Genomic DNA, 17,422 nt, shown 5'->3' with positions numbered 1-17,422 from the left:
AAGAAACTCCGAAACTCCACCTCCCCCCCGCCCCCGACCTGCATCAATGAATGAATGCTTTTCCAAGTGAGACCTCTGCCACTGTCCCATTTAAAAAGCTAACCCTACTTTTACAATTTCTGCAGAAACAATAAAGTGAGTTTATTAGGTGAAGGTCCTGGTGGGGGCCACCTTAATGTTTACCCTCCATTACGCTGATATAAGCTGCTGTCTGTTCCTCTGCTTCACTGACATCTCGCAGTTGCGTTGCCAGATTTTAATTGTGATTTTAGATGAAATGGAACAAAGTAAACAGGGCTGAATAGGCTAAACTACACCTTTTCATGTTACTGCAGTAGGCCCAGGAATCATTGTCTGCCGCTGTCGCTGGGGAAACATTTGACAGACGCACTGTTGCCGTGGAAACCATCTCCATCAAAAAAGGACCGAGCCAAGTTTTTACTTAACCTCGAGTTCAGCTTGTTAAAGGATATCGTTAGCTGCGCTAAACTAGCTTAGCCAGTTATTCGTTTGGTCGCTCGTGTGAAGTAGAAGAACACTCACGAGCCCAAACGGCAGGTTACGCATTATACAGGCCTACCCGTGGAGTCCTACAGAAGCTAAAGCTACTGTATCATGGTAAGTTCACGAAATGCTTGTTAATTCAGTGGGTGTGTTCTGTCGGTAGGTGGCAAAAAGTCCCAAAAAGAAGTTTTAATCTTGTGTGAACCAAATATTAGGCTATGTATTGCACCCAAATTATTATTTAGTGCGCGCGCGTTGTCATCTTTTCGAAAGCAAACAGGACAACCCCCCCCCCCCCGCGTGTTCCTTTATTAAGTGTGTAAGTGTAGTTTCTTGATATTTTCTTTACTCTTGTGTGGTTAAAAAATAAAAACTGAAAACATGGAAAATGACAACAACAAAACAAAAAACACATCAACTATTGTTGTGTTTTCTAACACAGTAGCTAGACTGACGATTCGACCACGAGGGTTTCCTGTCAGATCAAAGCCCAAGAAATGCTCCAACTGTGAGGCACGGAACATTGTCGATGGGGAAAATGATTATGACTTTTACTTTTACTAGTTTGTGTGTACTACAAGATAGAAAAACATATGTATTCTGGAATCCAGGGCCTCCATAATGTGTAGCACAGAAATCATGTTAGTATTGCTACAGGAAGTAAGTTAACTATTAGCATGAATACTGTGCAATGCATGATGACCTATATTTTGGCTCCTAGGTGTATCCCAGTTCCACCATGCAGTCAGATGAGGACAGTGGACTGGGAGACCTTGAGGCCCAACTGGTCAGTAAAGAGAGGGAGTGGAAAGAGCTCCAGGCTGCAAGGGTTCATCAACTGGAGATTTCCCTCAAAAAGGCCCAGGACGAGTGCTCCTCCCTCAGGTACACGTCTACGTCCACCTCACATCAGATTTACAGTAAGAATTTAAGATTTGCCAATGCACTTTCACGAAATGGATGCCACCAACAAGGAAATACATATAGCTGCTTGGTTTGTTTTCAGGTCACTTCATCTGTCGATTCTTTTTTCAGTTCACTGATTCATCTTTTAGTATATGAAATATAAAATGGTACCTTCGCAATTTCCCAGAGCCCAAGGGGATGTTTGACAAACATTCCAAAACCCAAATATATTCAGTTTACAATAATAGAAAACATAGAAAAGCAAAAAAATCCTTGTTTGAAAAGAATATGTGGTGTTTTTTTCCTTAATGAAATATTTGAAGGATGAATCGTTTATCAAATAAATGTTCTGCCCATAAATCGTTTCAACCCTAGTTTGCTGTCCAACATGTCTTCATCCATGTCTTCTGTGTTTGTTAAGGCCTCTGATTCATTCTGTATATGTGAAGTGTGAGATTCTTTACTGTCTTTGGGTGGATAGTGTTTTGTTTCTTTGTTTCTCAATTTGATTTTCTTTTATTGTATTCTTTTCTACATTTTAATGTAAGGCACACTGAGTTTACGTGTAATGAAATGTAAATATAGACAGAATTGCCTTCACCTGCTCAGTAAACTGAAATGATAAATTTATGACATGACACCAGTTTGAACATTTGAACTCTTAACTCTCATTTCTTCACCTGCGTCTAATGGAATCTCTCTGTGCAGAAAGCATTGGTTTTATTTACACGTGTTTTGAAATGTGTGTCAGAGATATCTGCCTCCAACCCAATACAATAGAGGTCTGTGGATTATCAAGAGCAACCAGGACATTGTATTTTGAAAGATCCATTGCTATTGAAATGTTTCAATGTCAAACTAAATTCCATCCACCTCCGTTGTACTGGGGTGCAGGCAGAAATCTCAGAGACGGATATCTCACAGTCTGAACAAATGCAAACAGAAATATCTGACTTGAAAGATACCACCACAAAATATGTCATAAGTAAATATGTGACAAAACATGCTTTTTGAAAGTTAACAGACTCTTTTCAGTAGTAGCTTTATTGGCCAAGTATGTTAACGCATACAAGGAATTTCACTCCATTGTCCAATGTACTTACTCACAGTTCTAAGAACATTGGGCCTCGTGCAAAAACCACTCATAACCATAGACTGTATATAAAGATGGCCAACGTGTCTCCCCTTCCTCCCACTGTACAAACATGAAGCCAAAATATCTCAGATGCGGCCGCTGCCATCTTGCGCTTGAGCCGCGGTATCGAGGTATTTGATGTGTACTACGATTTTTTAGTTTGGCCCATGTCCCATCCACTAACATGGAGGGGGCAGGGCCTATACTGCAGCCAGCCACCAGGGGGCGATCGAGAAGATTTAGCTTCACTTTCAGGGAGCTGTCATGTCGTCCATCTTTATATACAGTCTGTGGTCTTAAGCAGTACGTACGAATGATTTAAGATAATTAGTTTTCTCTTACTGTAGGTGTGAACAGAATTCATATTTAGATATGCATCTATTTTTTTTTCACCTACATGTATGTGCATAATAGTTATGTTTATGTAGGTGTATGGCTATGTGTGTCTGAACTGAACAATTGGGCCTCATGTAAAAACATTTTCAAATTCTTACCCTAAATCTCTCTTTTTTGTGTGAGGTTTGCTCATACGAGTGTTCCAAGTCAGATACACCAAACTCTCTTAACCTGACTTGACAAACTTGCTGTAAATCGCTTGTTTCGGGCCGATGAATCCCACCTGTTCATGAGGAGGTGCCCGTTCCTGAGATTTCATCATTATCTTAATCGACGCCCCTGAAATTGCCATATGAGGCTCCCTGTTCTTGCTCCATGTGTGGAAAAGTTTAATTTCACCAAAATGAGTGAAAAAAAGAACTTCAGAGCTGTAGGGGGCTCCTTCCAAAATCCACTGTTATTTCCACAGTTTTAAGCGTATTCAGTTCCAGTTTGTTATGACTTCACCAGAGGACCAGCTGTTCAACCTCCCATCTGCATGCAGACTCATCACTGTCAGGAGTTTAGCAGACAGGTCTCCTGAGGTGTCATAGGGAGAAGAGCAGTGGGGAGAGCACGCATTGCTTGGAGGGCGCCAGTGCAGGCTGTTTCCCCAGCCTCACCTGCTGCTTCCTGTCTGTCAGGAAGTCGCTGATCCACTGACAGGTCGGGGTGGACACAGTGAGCTGGGTAGAGCTTACAGTGGAGTGGACTTCTGGTATGATCGTGTTGAACACCAGGCTGAAGTTCACAAACTGGATCCTTCCACATGTCCCTGGGGAGTCAAGATGTTAGTCTCTCAAAGGACGTCATGACCACAGTCATTCAGTCTGTGATATAGGATTGGGACGATTGTGGAGCATTTGAAGCAGGAGGGACTTTCTTTTGAAGTGTCTTTTTTTTTGAGCACAGTGATAACTAATTCATTATTCTGTAATGTTTCATTTCTCAGAGAATGCCACTGGCAACTGAGGGAAGATTTCCAGTTCAACCTAGCCGTCGTGGATGAACGAGACAGAGAGCTGGAGAGATATGATATCATAACTGCCAGAGCTCTGACTGTGGAGCACAACAGGTACAATTCATCTGACCCTCTTCAATCCAAATTCGTGGCAGCTGTAGTTCATGTGTGACTTTTACATTAGATTGAAATAAAAAAGGAGGGAATTATTTGTATGTAAAATAGCAGTAGAACATAGCAAAACTAAGAAAATGAAAGAATAATCCATTCCATCTAAAACATGAGAAAACAAACGTGAAAGTGCAGAGTGCAAACTGTGCATCACGTACATAGAAGATCACATAGGAGAAAATGGTGCAGAAATTGATGCAGACATTTTTCTCACAGTTATATTAGAATGACTTGAGATGTGAATGAAGTGTTTTGGTTGAATAATTGCATTTTGGATATGAGATTAACTGTTGTGCTGAGCTGAATGTTGGTAAAGAAAAGTGCGTGAAGAGTGAACTCCGTATTGACAATTACATTTATCTAATTGTAATTATAGGTCCCATATTATCCTCATTTCAGCTCTATATTGTTATTCTGGGACTCCACTAGAGCAGCTTTGCATGATTCACAGTTCACAAAGTCCTTATGTATCTTGTCCCGGGCCTTTCTGCAGCCCCTCAGTTCCCCCCTCTGTCTGAAACAAGCCGTTTAGACAAACTGAACAACCTCCAAAAACCTGAAGAGTAGTCCTGAGCAGAGCGCTCCAATAACTTAGACAGACTGAGCGGGTGGATGAGCGTCCCTGTACTTGGTGGGTGGTGCTGTGATTGGAGCAGATGACCTGCTGGCAATTTTATATTCATTTAGTTCTTTCTGCTTGGAAATTGTCCTTCAAATCAAATGTCGTATTATTATTATTATTATTATTGTTGATGCTGATGTTGTTGATGTTATTATTATTATTCTCTGTTCCTTCGTTGATTTTGTACATTTGATTTATTGATTTTTCCATACACAGCAACATGGAATAAAGCACGGTGATAAAATGCAGGCAGGGAGACTTTGTGAAACCAGAGCTCACCATGTTAATGCATCATATTAAATCTAGAGCCTAGACAGAAGGAGAACGGTAATGGTCCCAGGAGACACAGTGACTGTCTCCATCTATTGAAATACTGCTGTCATTTGCAGGCAGGAGGAGCTGAACCAGCTCCGCATGCGGGTCGGCAAGCTGGACGAGCAGAGAGCCAGAGAGAGCAAGGAGAGGCGGGAGGAGCTCAGTCAAAGTGCTGCTCAGCACAGGCTGCAGCTGGACGAGCTCAAGCGGTGAGTCGGGAAGGAAACTGAGAACAAATGCAAAGAAACGATTACAGCTGTGATTAGTGTCGGCACATTCGGAAATAACCATTTTAACATTGCCAGTGAAGGGTGAACCCCACCACACAATAACAATGAAATACCTTGGTTAAATGCCGTAAATCAAACATAAAAGCAGACAACATAAACAACGTTGGAGACGGGGCCTGTTGCAGACACGAGTAGGGGCCAACTGCAGACCTTCTGCAAGACACTGGAAAGAGAGTAGGGTCTCTGTTTCTCTGCTCAAGACTTCGAAGTCGTGTTAACATCATGGTTTTTGTCAGGTAGAAAACGAGCTAAATATTCTTTCTTGTAGTGTGTTAGCTGTGAAGGAAATACTAAAAAAATAGTTATTGTAATTTGTTAACATCATAGCAACATCTCATAGAAAATATTCATACAGATTTCAATACTATCCTGTAGGTTTGAACATTGTTACCCATTGTTGTGACTTTTGACAGTCTGGTCATTTGTCAGGCGCTCACTAGACCTCCCCCACGACAAACACAACGTGGTAACTTGTGTACATGAGCTGCCACTGACTCAGCCAGTGTTGAAATAACGTGTGTGAAGGGTAATAATCTTTTGGGAATTTGTTCAAACATTTCCAAACTACTTCTAGCTACGTTGTTCAAGGGACAGAACTCTATTTTTTTAACTCTGTATTTTATCGTCTTTTGAAAAATGGAAGAAAAAAAAGCACAATAGTTGTATCGTTATGATTTTTATTTTCTTACACAAAAAGTGAGCAGAATTCAAATTTCAGCTTGGGTCTGTGTCGTGGGAATTTCAGGAAAACAGAAGACTGGCAACAAGGGAGTAGTTCTTGTGGTTTTATTCACGCCTGCAGACGGACAGCCCCGACAGCAACTCAGTTGCTCCTGCCCGGCTCACCGTACTGCATCTCTGAGTGGTCTGCTTTTATACAGCATGTATAGCAAGGAATGTGAACACTCGTAAGACATATGTCACTCTCTTTGACAATTATTACCTTGTAGGAAACGGAGCCACAATAAAAGGTAATTCCAGACATCTGATAACACACAGCTAAGAAAACATAAAGAAAGCTATAGTCCTTTTACTATGGTCAAAGGGTATTACAGCAAATTCCTGTGACCATAAATTAACTCTTCAGGGTAGAAAAGGAATGTGTTGTATTTCCCCACTACAGTCTGGCGCCTCAATATATTCTAGACCTTTTTGACACCTTCCTATGAAGACCCAAAGTGTTCAATATTTAATTAAAAAGGCCTTATGAAATAGATATCCATATGAATAAATACAGACAAAATATGTGATATCATTGTGAAATAATCCAATACATTTTTGAAACCTTGAAGAAATGTTATTCATCCTGCTTCTTTTCACAAAGAACAGTTTATTACAAGTCATTTTTATTTAATTCTCACATTTAACTCTTTTGTCTGTCAACCAAGACGAACAGGGCAGAGCCAGTTCTGAGATTTGAGTTCTTTACCCATTCAGACCGAAGTATTTATTTATTTAATAATGAACACTTAAGGGCGACATACTTCCAGGCCAGTGTGCCACTTTTACACCCTCAGATGAAGCCTTGCTGGTTCTTTTCTAAAACTGGGGTCTGGGCTGACCCAGTAGGCACACTCAAGACTGAGCTGTTTTTCTTACTCAATCAGTGGTATGTTACTGAAACGTTGTGTGTGTGTCTTTATGTGATGAATGGATGGTAGCTCTATGGCCGGTGAAATTCAGAAACAAAAGGAGGAGTATGAGAGGATGAAATGGGATTTGCAGTGCAGGATACAAGAGGTGGAAGGAGAGCTGACCCTACAGAGACAGGTGAACACACACACACCCACACACACACTGTCGTGAATAAAACTGTTATGGCATTGGTAGCTCCCCCCCAAAATAAAGAATATATTAATATGACACAGTCTAAACCACATTGGGCTATTGACACACATGCACAGCTATGCCACAACGCAACTGTACACAGTAACACACTTGTGTTGCAAATCCTTGAGTTGGCTCTGTACCGTGGAGAGCCATCCAGTCTGCAGGACTGAAATAACTGGCAGAGCAGCCATCAGCGGGGACCAGCAGCAGACCTTTAGGATGAACCCAGTCAAAAGGGCTGGTGTCTGAATTGGATGGCTTTGTTATCATGCATACTGTGTGTATGTGTGTCAGGTAAGATAAGCAGGTGCTAATACTGAGTGATAAATAAGAGAATCTGCTGTTTATCTGTTATCTCATCAGATAACAACGTAAAAGATTCATTGTCATCCTCCCCCTTACTGTCTGACAAATTAAAAAGACTCAATGTCCATATTTGCTTTTAATTGATCGGTAATTATTAGTTCATTTTAACATCATGCTGTAGGGCAAACAAATGCGTGAAACAATCTTTTCCCCATCTGTACGACGCACTCTACTAAACACGCATTCAACCTGCAAGTTTGACCTGTTCATGTGAGACTGCTGTCGCCAGGGGTGTAGGTTTGGTTTCAGAGGTGGGAGACATATTGAAGTCACGGGTTCGTCAACACAATAAAACAAGGAGTTAAACTGTTACATTGAAATTGGGCATTGTGCTTTCCATAAAGAATATCCGTCTAATAAAAAAAACATCAGAGATTGTATGTAAACTGCTTCATTATTAATTCACTAACCCAACCTAATACAACCTGAGACCCGATAAAACATTTTGTATAATGTGCATGTACATCTTTACTTTCAATTACTGCATTATCTTTGAGTAACTTTGTTCAATTCAAATGTCTTTTTAGGAGAATATTATAATTACACAAAATATGGATTCAAATTCCCTAAACCAGGTGAGGGGGGCTTAGTGCTAATAACTGAAGAAGACCTTGCAGGAAGATTTCAACCATTTCATCAGCTCCTCTCTTCTCTGATCTGGATGCTGTTTATAGAGGTTATAGTCAGCAAATAACAGTGAAACTGTAAAAAGTTTGGAGGCAAAATCAAAGACACGGGTTAATCCCAGGTTTCCACTGTTCAGAGACTTCAGAGACTCTGTCTCGTTCACGCACTCCATCTCCCTCTCTTGCTTTCTCTTTCCTTACTCACCTATCTTCCTTTTTTTGGTTAGTTACATAAAATTAGTTTAAATGCTAAAAACATGTAATTGAAATTCCCTTTATAAAAATCCAAAGCAGACTCAGCATGTACAGTGTTTAGAGATGCAGCAGATGCCCTGTGTTCATGTATTTTGTTTTTTTGTAATTTTGTTTTATAACACAAATATCCAGCAATAAAAAAGGAAGAAAGAAAAAGAAAAGAACAGCAGGTAACAGACATTGATATAGGAAAGGCAATGATTTGGTTACAATAATGTAGTGGACATTAATACATGGCAATAATTACAAATGTGCTGTATCAGACCATCAGAAGCAACTAATTCCATCATTTTGTTCTGTCCACATTTTCATAGTGGAAGTTTGAGGCTCTTTCCAGCATCTTAGAATCAACTCTATTCCAGAACACTCCTCCATAAGGGGAAAAACAGTGGGACATTCTCATTATATGTACCACATTCTGTTTTACGTGTCTTTTGATTATGCCAAAATGTCAACATAATTGAACCCACTGGTCCCTGTGACCACCTTTGTCCATCATCTTTCAGCTCAAAGGAAATGTTTCATTCTAGTTTCCATCATTTCTGATTTTAGTTTTCTTGATAAATTGAATATGGCATCTATAATCAAATTAATTGTAATAACTCAGCTAGCAAACAAGCAAGAGTTTGAATTGGTAAAGTGGAGGCTGGTAGGGACTGAAATGCTTAGTTCTAGGTTACATAAATGGTAAGTTAAAGCAACCATGCCTATATCCCACAATGTTAAAAGTCTAATCGCTCTCCTCTGGCCGACAGGAGAGGACGGCAGCTTTGGACGGTGAGCTCAGACAGCGGGAACATGAGTTTAACTTGAAAATGGATGAGATGCGTGCTGTGGTGCTGTCTCATGAGCTCAAGGTGAGTGAAAGGATAGTGTCTCTCTGTAAACAGGATGTATAATGAGTCCGTCTATGTTGTCCAAAAATACCAGGTTTATATGTACACAGCATATAGTGTACGCAAAGTAGTTTATATAGTTTTTTGATGATTGATCATTTTGGCTGTGTTACAGCTTTTGGCATGAATTAGGGTTAGGGTTAGGAACTTTTCTTTTTAGTAAAATCTTTTACTCTTGCATGTCTTTTATACTCTCTTGATGCATTTTGCACCCTCTGGACAACTCCGTGGTAAAAATGTACACGTACAAAAAACTGCTATTAAATCATCATACATCAGTATAAACTTGCTCAAAACTACCAAACATTCAATCATTTTCAGGATTTTAACCCTTTAAATGCCAGTTTAATTATTTGAATTATTAATTATCTCTTACAAAAAAACACAAAAAATTAATTATTTTCCATATAATAAATAGTGGAGGGGTGGGACATTGGTGGTGATTAGAGTCTTGGACATGTCAAAGATTAGCAACAAAATTGATTTGATTGCATTAGTAGTTTTTATGTAGTGTCAGATACTCCCTCTGGACACCTTCGTGGCCAAAAAATGCCTCGTTGACTTCCATTAAAACCACATTTTTTAATCTCATTGCCATTACAGTATAAAACCATGCATTCTGTAATGTCAGCATTTAATTTTGAAGAAAAGTAGGGATATTTGACATTTTTACTGTATTCCACCATATTCAACCATTTTCCCATTGTAGGCAGATGCATGAAATTCTTGTATTTTTGCCAGTTATATTATGGAGCCGTGTGACTACCAGGGGGCCTTGCTAATCTTTGACATATCCAAGACTCTAATCACCACCAAAGCCCCATCCCCCTACTATTTATTATATGGAAAATATTTTTTTTGTTTTGTTTTTTTTGTAGTAAATAATAAATAATTCAAATAATTAAACTGGCATTTAAAGGGTTATAATTCTGAAAATTATTGAATATTTTATCATTTTGGGCTGAAGTTGATTAAGGGATTCAAGCAAAAAAAAAAAAACAGAAAAAAATATTGATGTATGATGATTTAATAGCAGTTTTTTGTGCATGTACATTTTTGCCACGAAGGTGTCCAGAGGGTAGTAAATTTGAGGAGGGCACGAGGGTTAATATTGTCATCAGTGTGTGTGTGTGTGTGTGTGTGTGTGTGTGTGTGTGTGTGTGTGTGTGTGTGTGTGTGTGTGTGTGTGTGTGTGTGTGTGTCTGTGTGTGTGTGTCTGTGTGTGTGTGTCTGTGTGTGTCTGTGTGTCCTTGTCCAGGTGAAGCTGCTGGCTAAAGAGGCTGAAGTTCACTGCCAGGCTCAGCTCCAGGCCACAGAGGCTCTCAAAGCATCCAAGGAGTTCTGTCAGCAGATACAAACCCAGCTGCGACACAAACACCAGAAGATCGAAGACCTCACTGCTGCCAGGGACCACAGGTATGCTCCTGTAGGTGTTTGGAGATTGGTGGTACCCCAGTAAGACCCCTGAAGGAAAAGATCAATACTGGGGGAGGTCCACAGTGAAGGGTGGCAGACACTCGCCTGGTTTTACACTGGGCCGCCTTAAAGGCCCAAACCCTAATTTATAATTTAGATATAAATTTAGGAAATCCCTCCCTGTGCAGCAGCAAAACATCAGACAACTGAGCTGAACCTATTCAACATGTCCTTCCATGTTGTACATCATAATATATATATATATATATATATATATATATATATATATATATATAGCAGCTTTCATCAAAATTCACCAATCAAGGTCAAATTATTATCTACTGTCAGCATATCTCAAGGAGAGTAGTCTTCTTACCTGAAGGAGGCTACTTAGATGATCTCAGAGAGGAGCAACACAGGAATTTGGTTGGAGTGTACAAAATTCAACCCAGTTTTTTTTTATCAAATGAGTAAATGGATACAAAATGTTCAAAAAGAAGAAAATATAACCAAGTAACAACTTCCTTGCTTAGGGAGGGGCACCTATAGACACAGAGGTGTCCGTGCTTTTGTGGTTTCCCACTGCATAGGGTGTCCGGCAGGTGCAGAAACCACAGGCATGTAGCTGTACCTTCAGTTGTCATTTTAGCAGAATTTATACAGGCATAACGTCTGGGCTCAATTCAGGGAACAGGTCACCTAAAATACTACCCCATTGTGCATGCGTGCGTACATGCGTCTACATGTGTTAAAGCTTTTGTGACTATCCTCTGTCTCAGGATAAAGGAGCTTGAGGACGAGCTGAAATGGATGGAGACCAAATTGAAGATGGAGGGGGATGACCACATTAAGAAGTGAGTCATTAATAACACAAACTCCTCTCATTCAGGCAGTCAGCTGCTGGCAGCTACTGTTAAGAGCGCCCAGCAAAAAGAAGGTGTAGCTGTGTCCAGATGCTTGTAATGAGTTCAAGTGACGAAAGGGTTAAAGGAGGTGCTAAATGAGAAGGAGAGGGCGGGTGTTGGAGAGCACTAATGCATGGAAGAGTCTTGGGCCTGACAACATTGGTGGCAGGGTGCTAAACACTGCTCAGCCCAACTGAGTGGAATTTAACGCTCACTCTTTCAGCTCTCCCTGGATACTCAGGTGATCCCGTCACGTGAAGAAAACATCAGCTGTTTCTCCCATTCCAAAAATCCCTCACCCATCCACTCCTAATGACCTCAGTTGTAGTTAAGACACTGGAAAAAAATCATCAACTAAACTAAGCATCCTAGACCCCCTACAATTTGCTTGTCGTGCTGAGAGAGAGACGGGTGATGCCATTGGTATGCTTTTGCACCTCCTCGATATGCATCTGGAGGGTAGCAAAACACATGCCCGAGTCCCCTTTGCTGATTTCTCTTCTGCAGTCAATACAATCCACCCACTTATCCTGTGTGACAGACTGAAAGAGCAAAGGGGTCTGACGTGCGTGTTGCCTCTATTGGTGCTTCACAGGGCAGCATGTTGTCACCACTGCTGTACGTACTACACAGCTGCCGCAGCAGATACCCAGGATGCCTTAGCCTGTTGGAAAATGATGAATTCGACATGGTGCAATACTGAAGGCGTTCATGGACTGGTGTGAAATATAAGTTTGTAGGTTTGGTGGACAATGTCTGCCTAATTGGCATATGACGATGTCCACAGTGTAACATTGCGATGGACGATGACATCGTTGTTTGAGAGGGTGGTGGAGGGGGGTCTTACGGGCTACTCAATGGCTTTCAAGTGTGCCACAGGTCATAATGGACTGTTTGGCCATATGCAGAGGACAGCAATCCTTTCTCTTCATCACGATCAACCTTGTGCGTAAAACCATATCACTTTTGCACAAAACCAGAGCTTACCAGTACCGTGATAGTGCAAGCCACTCACAGCTGCCTTCGTCTCTCTTGCATGTCAGAGAGCAGCAACTTCAACCGTTTACAGACGGTGATTAACTCTGGCACAGCTGTCTGGGGGAAACAGTGTCATTCCAGCCTCGTCTTGTTATGCAAATCAGGTATCACGCAATTGGTTTAGTCAGACATCTGATCTCAAAACAGACATATCTGTTTTATCTATCCATCCTTATACTTGTTACCGGGTGTTGCTGAACCTACCCTGTAAATAAAAGTTCAATAAATCAGGTTAGAACATCAGCTCATCTCATTTGTAATTGTTTCTATTATTTGCAGTCTGTGGCGGGCTGTTAAAAACTGAACGGCTTAAAGGTCCCGTATTTTGCTCATTTCAGCTCTATATTTTTATTCTGGGACACCACTAGAGCAGCTTTGCATGATTCACAGATTTAAAAAGTCCTTATGTATCTTGTCCTGGCCCTTTCTGCAGCCCCTCAGTTCCCCCTCTGTCCGAAACAAGCCGTTTTAGACAAACTGAACAACCTCCAAAAACCTGAAGAGTAGTCCTGAGCAGAGCGCTCCAGTAACCTTACGCAAGTCCCGACGGCTCGTTTAAAAGCACAGTGTCTGAATATGGGCTGTGTGCATTTCTCCGTGGACTGAGCGTTTTGATCTTTTCACAGTATTTATACAGCACCTAGAGCTGCTTTAGAATCAAACAAGACATGGACATCTCACTTTCTACAATATGGGACCTTTAAGCTCCTCAGCAGTCGCAAAGCTTCTCTCATTCAGCTACAGTAGTAACCAATAATAGCAATGCATGAAAGACCTCACCATAACTCCTCTAAACACCTTGTAATGTCTCAACTGTGTGGCTGTTTCTGTCAAGATATGAGGATGTGGTCCGGGCTCTGAAGGAGTGTGATGCGCAGCTGGAGGATCAGTGTCGGGCCCACGCAGAGCAGCTGCACAGGGCTGAGAAACACATTGTCAAACTACAGGAAAATATGGACGTTCTGGCTGCACAGGCACACTGCAAACAGCAAGACCATCAGGAGGCCATGGAACAGAAAGATGAGACAATCCAGAGGTGAGACAGACACTGAAAATAAAGAACATCATATTGACATTGATAAACCTGATATTTGTTGAGCTTTATTTTGTATATATTTCTGCGTATATTTCATATGCAGCGTGTGTAGGCTACTGTGTGTGATGTAACCAGTTGACCGTGTGTGTGTGTGTTGTGTTGTGTTGTGTTGTGTTTTCATGTTTTCAAAGCCTTCGCAGAGAGGTAGAAACAACCCGGACAGGTTGGGACAGGTACATCAGTCAGATCTCCAGTGAGCTGGTTGCCAAGGATACAGAAATGATTGCCCTGCAGGAGAGAGAATCCAAAGTTAGGACTGAGCGGGAGAGGAGCATGGAGGAGATGGAGAGGTGAGAAGTCAGCCGGAAAATGGGGGTAGATGGTGAGAAATGAAGAAGAAAGAGATGGAGAGGAGGAGACAGATAAAAACACACTGGGGTTTTTTTTGTATTTCCTCACTCCTCGCTTGAACTGGAAGTCGCGCCGCCATCTTGCCGGTTGTCCCAAAGCTCTTATTTCTGCTCCGAGGAGGGATCTCTTAGGAGCCATGAGCGAGGAAATACGAGAGCAGCCTTTAGAATGACTTTAAGCTGAATACCATGACGTATAAATACTCTGCCCCTCATCTGACACATGGTTGGCAGAGAAACACTGCAAGTGCCCGTTTTCTTCTTTGCAATGAATCACTGTAATTCAGACGTGCCTACATTAAGGACTCCAAAGAGCAATTATATTTAATGCAAGAAGATGGGGATCCTAAACATCATGTTTGAATGAAGTTTATTACATCCACAGCCTGTTTTGTTTTGTCATAAATCTCACTAATAGCACCCTCCTAGCACATATTTTATCATACTATTGTACAGCACTCTATTATTTATCGGACATCATGTGTTAGAAACTGTTACGTTACGACAGTAATAACATTACAAGTGTTAACCTGGCTGCATGCAGCAAAATTCTCTTAAATTTCTCTTTTATTTTCTCTTAATTTTCTTTCGAGAGAAAAATTAAGACGTCAACTCCAGATGCACCAAGCGTTCTTACGTTGTCTGTTCTTACCCAGGTGTGCTGAAAGATGATTCCCACTTGACCATAAATTGGAGGCACGTGGCCGATTGTTTATTAGCATAGGTAACGCCCCCTAAACACTATATAAGGGCAGGTGTTGTGCCGTGTGCAAATACTCAGGCACATGCCCAAGAACTGGAGAGATGCCACCAAAAAAAAGGCTGTAAGAAGAAGAACTTCAGCTGTAGTGAAATCGAGGTACCTGATAAATATACAAAGTAAACTGCCGTTACAGAAACATCAGAAACATAGCAACAGCAAAAAATTTGTGATGCTGTAAATGCTGAGTCAGCAGAGGGACACACAGTAACTGAAATGAAAAGAAAATGGTTTGACATGAAAACGGAAGCAGAAAAATGCATTGCCCAAGCCAAGCACTTTTATAGTCTTAATTGGGATCAATGGACCAATAGTATTTCTTTAGAATTGAATAATCCAATCATTCTAATTTCTCTAAAACATAGAATAATCAGAATTTCATTATATGATACTCATGGTTTTTTTTATGTTCCTCGAATTTAAAACTTATGTTTCCTTGCGTTGGACAAACAGTTTGTGGAAACTAGATGTTTTTTCCGTTAAGTTTTCTTTTACCTGAGAGACGAGCAAAAATAAGAAAACATTGGTGATTCCCAGAAATCAACAAAATAAGAACAAATCGTGGATACGAACAGAAATAAGAGGACATCGTTTCCTCTCTCTTCCCATGGTTTCCTTGTGTCTCTTCATGCAAATGTGTGTGTGTGTGTGTGTGTGTGTGTGTGTGTGTGTGTGTGTTAGGTACAAGCAGCAGCTGAGTGCTGGTTTGAAGAGAGAGAGGGCCTTAGAACAGATGCAAGTTCAGGTGGAGCTGGAGTGGCAGAGACGCTGTGAGGACATGAAGGTTGAACACCATCTTGCTAATGAGCAGCTAATACAAGACCTGACCCAGGCAAGAGACCAGGTCAGTCTCTCTTACACAACACAACCCCCCCTCTGCACAGTGTCTGCTGACTTACTGGTACACACATGCATGATGGAGTTCACCTAATGCCAAATTGCCATGTATTTTTGAAACTGTTCCTGCTTTGTATTGGAAAATATAAATATTGAAATTCAAGACTTTCGCAGATGTTTTTCAGGAAACAAGGCAAAACGTGCAAATGTGACACGTCCTTCCTTAGACAGCACATAGGTGTATCACCAGGCATACCTGGGTGGGGTCGCAGTTTGTGTACGGTGTACCTCTCTCCTTATTGCATATACAATACTGTACTTGTCTTTGGCTTGTGTAAATGTGAGTAATTTCCTCCCATGGGGACCCATCATGTCCACAAGTCTTTCAATACCTTTAGATTTCCAAACATCATTTCTCAAAGGCTTGCCATCCTGCATAAACCATGTCATTGTCAGGAGCCCCCAGTTAATCTTTCATTCATATCATATCAATAAGTGTATAAATTTAATATTTTTGAATCAGGACCTTCAGTATTTTGACCAAGTAGCTTGTTAATAATAAGGTGTGTCCGATTTAAATAGACTTCGTGGCAAATGGACTTCACTTATATATCACTTTTCAACCTTATCGGAGCCCAAAACGCTTTACAGATCAGGTCACATTCACCCACTCACACACAGATGGTGACCGAGCTGCCATGCAAGGTGCTGGCCCCCATCGAGAGCAACTTAGGGTTCAGTGTCTTGCTCAAGGACACCAGGGAACCTAACCACTGCACCATGCTGCCCAGACCAGGGCCATTGAGTAGGCTACAGCTGTGTCAGATACATTTAATCAACCTTTAAGTCAAAATGAGTGTTGGATCGGACTCCATTTCAGCAGATATTAAAAGACTGGTATTGTCATCTGGGCCCAAAAAACTTCGCTATGCACTAATTTTCATTCAAAACAATGTGTTTATAGCGATGTTTTATTGAATACATATATAGACAGAAATATAGATCACCTTTGTCTCAATGCTGGTTTGAAAGCCCATGGTGATGATGCAGTTGATAATGACACTAATTTTTCGTGTTGGTCTCTATCAGGCTAAAGCAGAGCTAAAGGAGAAAGAACAAGAGCTGCAGGACTTGACTGTCCTACTACGTTCTGCTAAAACGGAGAGAGACCAGGCAATACAGGTGAGAATACATCCACATTACTCTGTGCAGACTTATAGAATGTTGCACTTGATCTTCTTCTTCTTGTTCAGCCTTCGACAACTTAAATAATAAATAACCACTATTAGGACCGCTACTATCCTTTACCCCACTCATTCATCCTCTCTCAGACCCCTTAAATGGCTCAACACCTTCCTGTAGTCTTGAATTTAAGGTTCTCCAAATGGAGGATCTCGCCCAGCTCTCTCAGCCACATCTCAAATTGAAGGCACAGCATCAGACTTCCACAATCGCAAAATACGTTTTTTTTTTTTAGCCATCACAGTACCCAGATACACTGGCCATTTGGCCACAAGGGGGGTCAGGTTCCCATTGCTTTTCAAACGCTTTTGAGTAGAAATCAAATACAGAAGTCCAGAGTGAGTGGAGGCTGGGGAATCACCCGAATTGGTGTGTAAGGGTGCCAGCTTGATTTTTACATTTGTTACACAATGCTGACACACTGGGATACATCTAGTTTACTTTCACTTTTGTAGAAAGTGAGGTTTCCATGTCTTGTTTGATTCTAAAGCAGCTCTAGGTGCTGTATAAATACTGTGAAAGGATC

The 17,422-nt window shown here is 41.1% G+C and overlaps 1 protein-coding gene across 1 annotated transcript in view; it reads left to right on the top strand.

Moving 5' to 3' along the window:
• The first annotated feature begins 508 nt into the window (after positions 1–508).
• ccdc57 (coiled-coil domain containing 57) overlaps positions 509–17,422 on the top strand; it is a 30,070-nt gene continuing 13,156 nt past the window's right edge. The window contains exons 1-12 of the mRNA XM_070927597.1: positions 509–618; positions 1,226–1,389; positions 3,873–3,995; positions 5,064–5,198; positions 6,941–7,049; positions 9,112–9,213; positions 10,511–10,668; positions 11,448–11,522; positions 13,447–13,647; positions 13,839–13,997; positions 15,499–15,661; positions 16,744–16,836. Coding sequence (XP_070783698.1) covers positions 616–618; positions 1,226–1,389; positions 3,873–3,995; positions 5,064–5,198; positions 6,941–7,049; positions 9,112–9,213; positions 10,511–10,668; positions 11,448–11,522; positions 13,447–13,647; positions 13,839–13,997; positions 15,499–15,661; positions 16,744–16,836 — 1,485 coding nt within the window. The 5' untranslated portion in view covers positions 509–615. The remainder of the gene's footprint in view (positions 619–1,225; positions 1,390–3,872; positions 3,996–5,063; positions 5,199–6,940; positions 7,050–9,111; positions 9,214–10,510; positions 10,669–11,447; positions 11,523–13,446; positions 13,648–13,838; positions 13,998–15,498; positions 15,662–16,743; positions 16,837–17,422) is intronic.

This window comes from Enoplosus armatus, chromosome 20 (assembly GCF_043641665.1).
Source record: "Enoplosus armatus isolate fEnoArm2 chromosome 20, fEnoArm2.hap1, whole genome shotgun sequence".
NCBI lineage: Eukaryota > Metazoa > Chordata > Actinopteri > Centrarchiformes > Enoplosidae > Enoplosus > Enoplosus armatus.
Note: the sequence above shows the minus strand (reverse complement) of the source record. Positions and strands in the feature narration are given on the sequence as shown.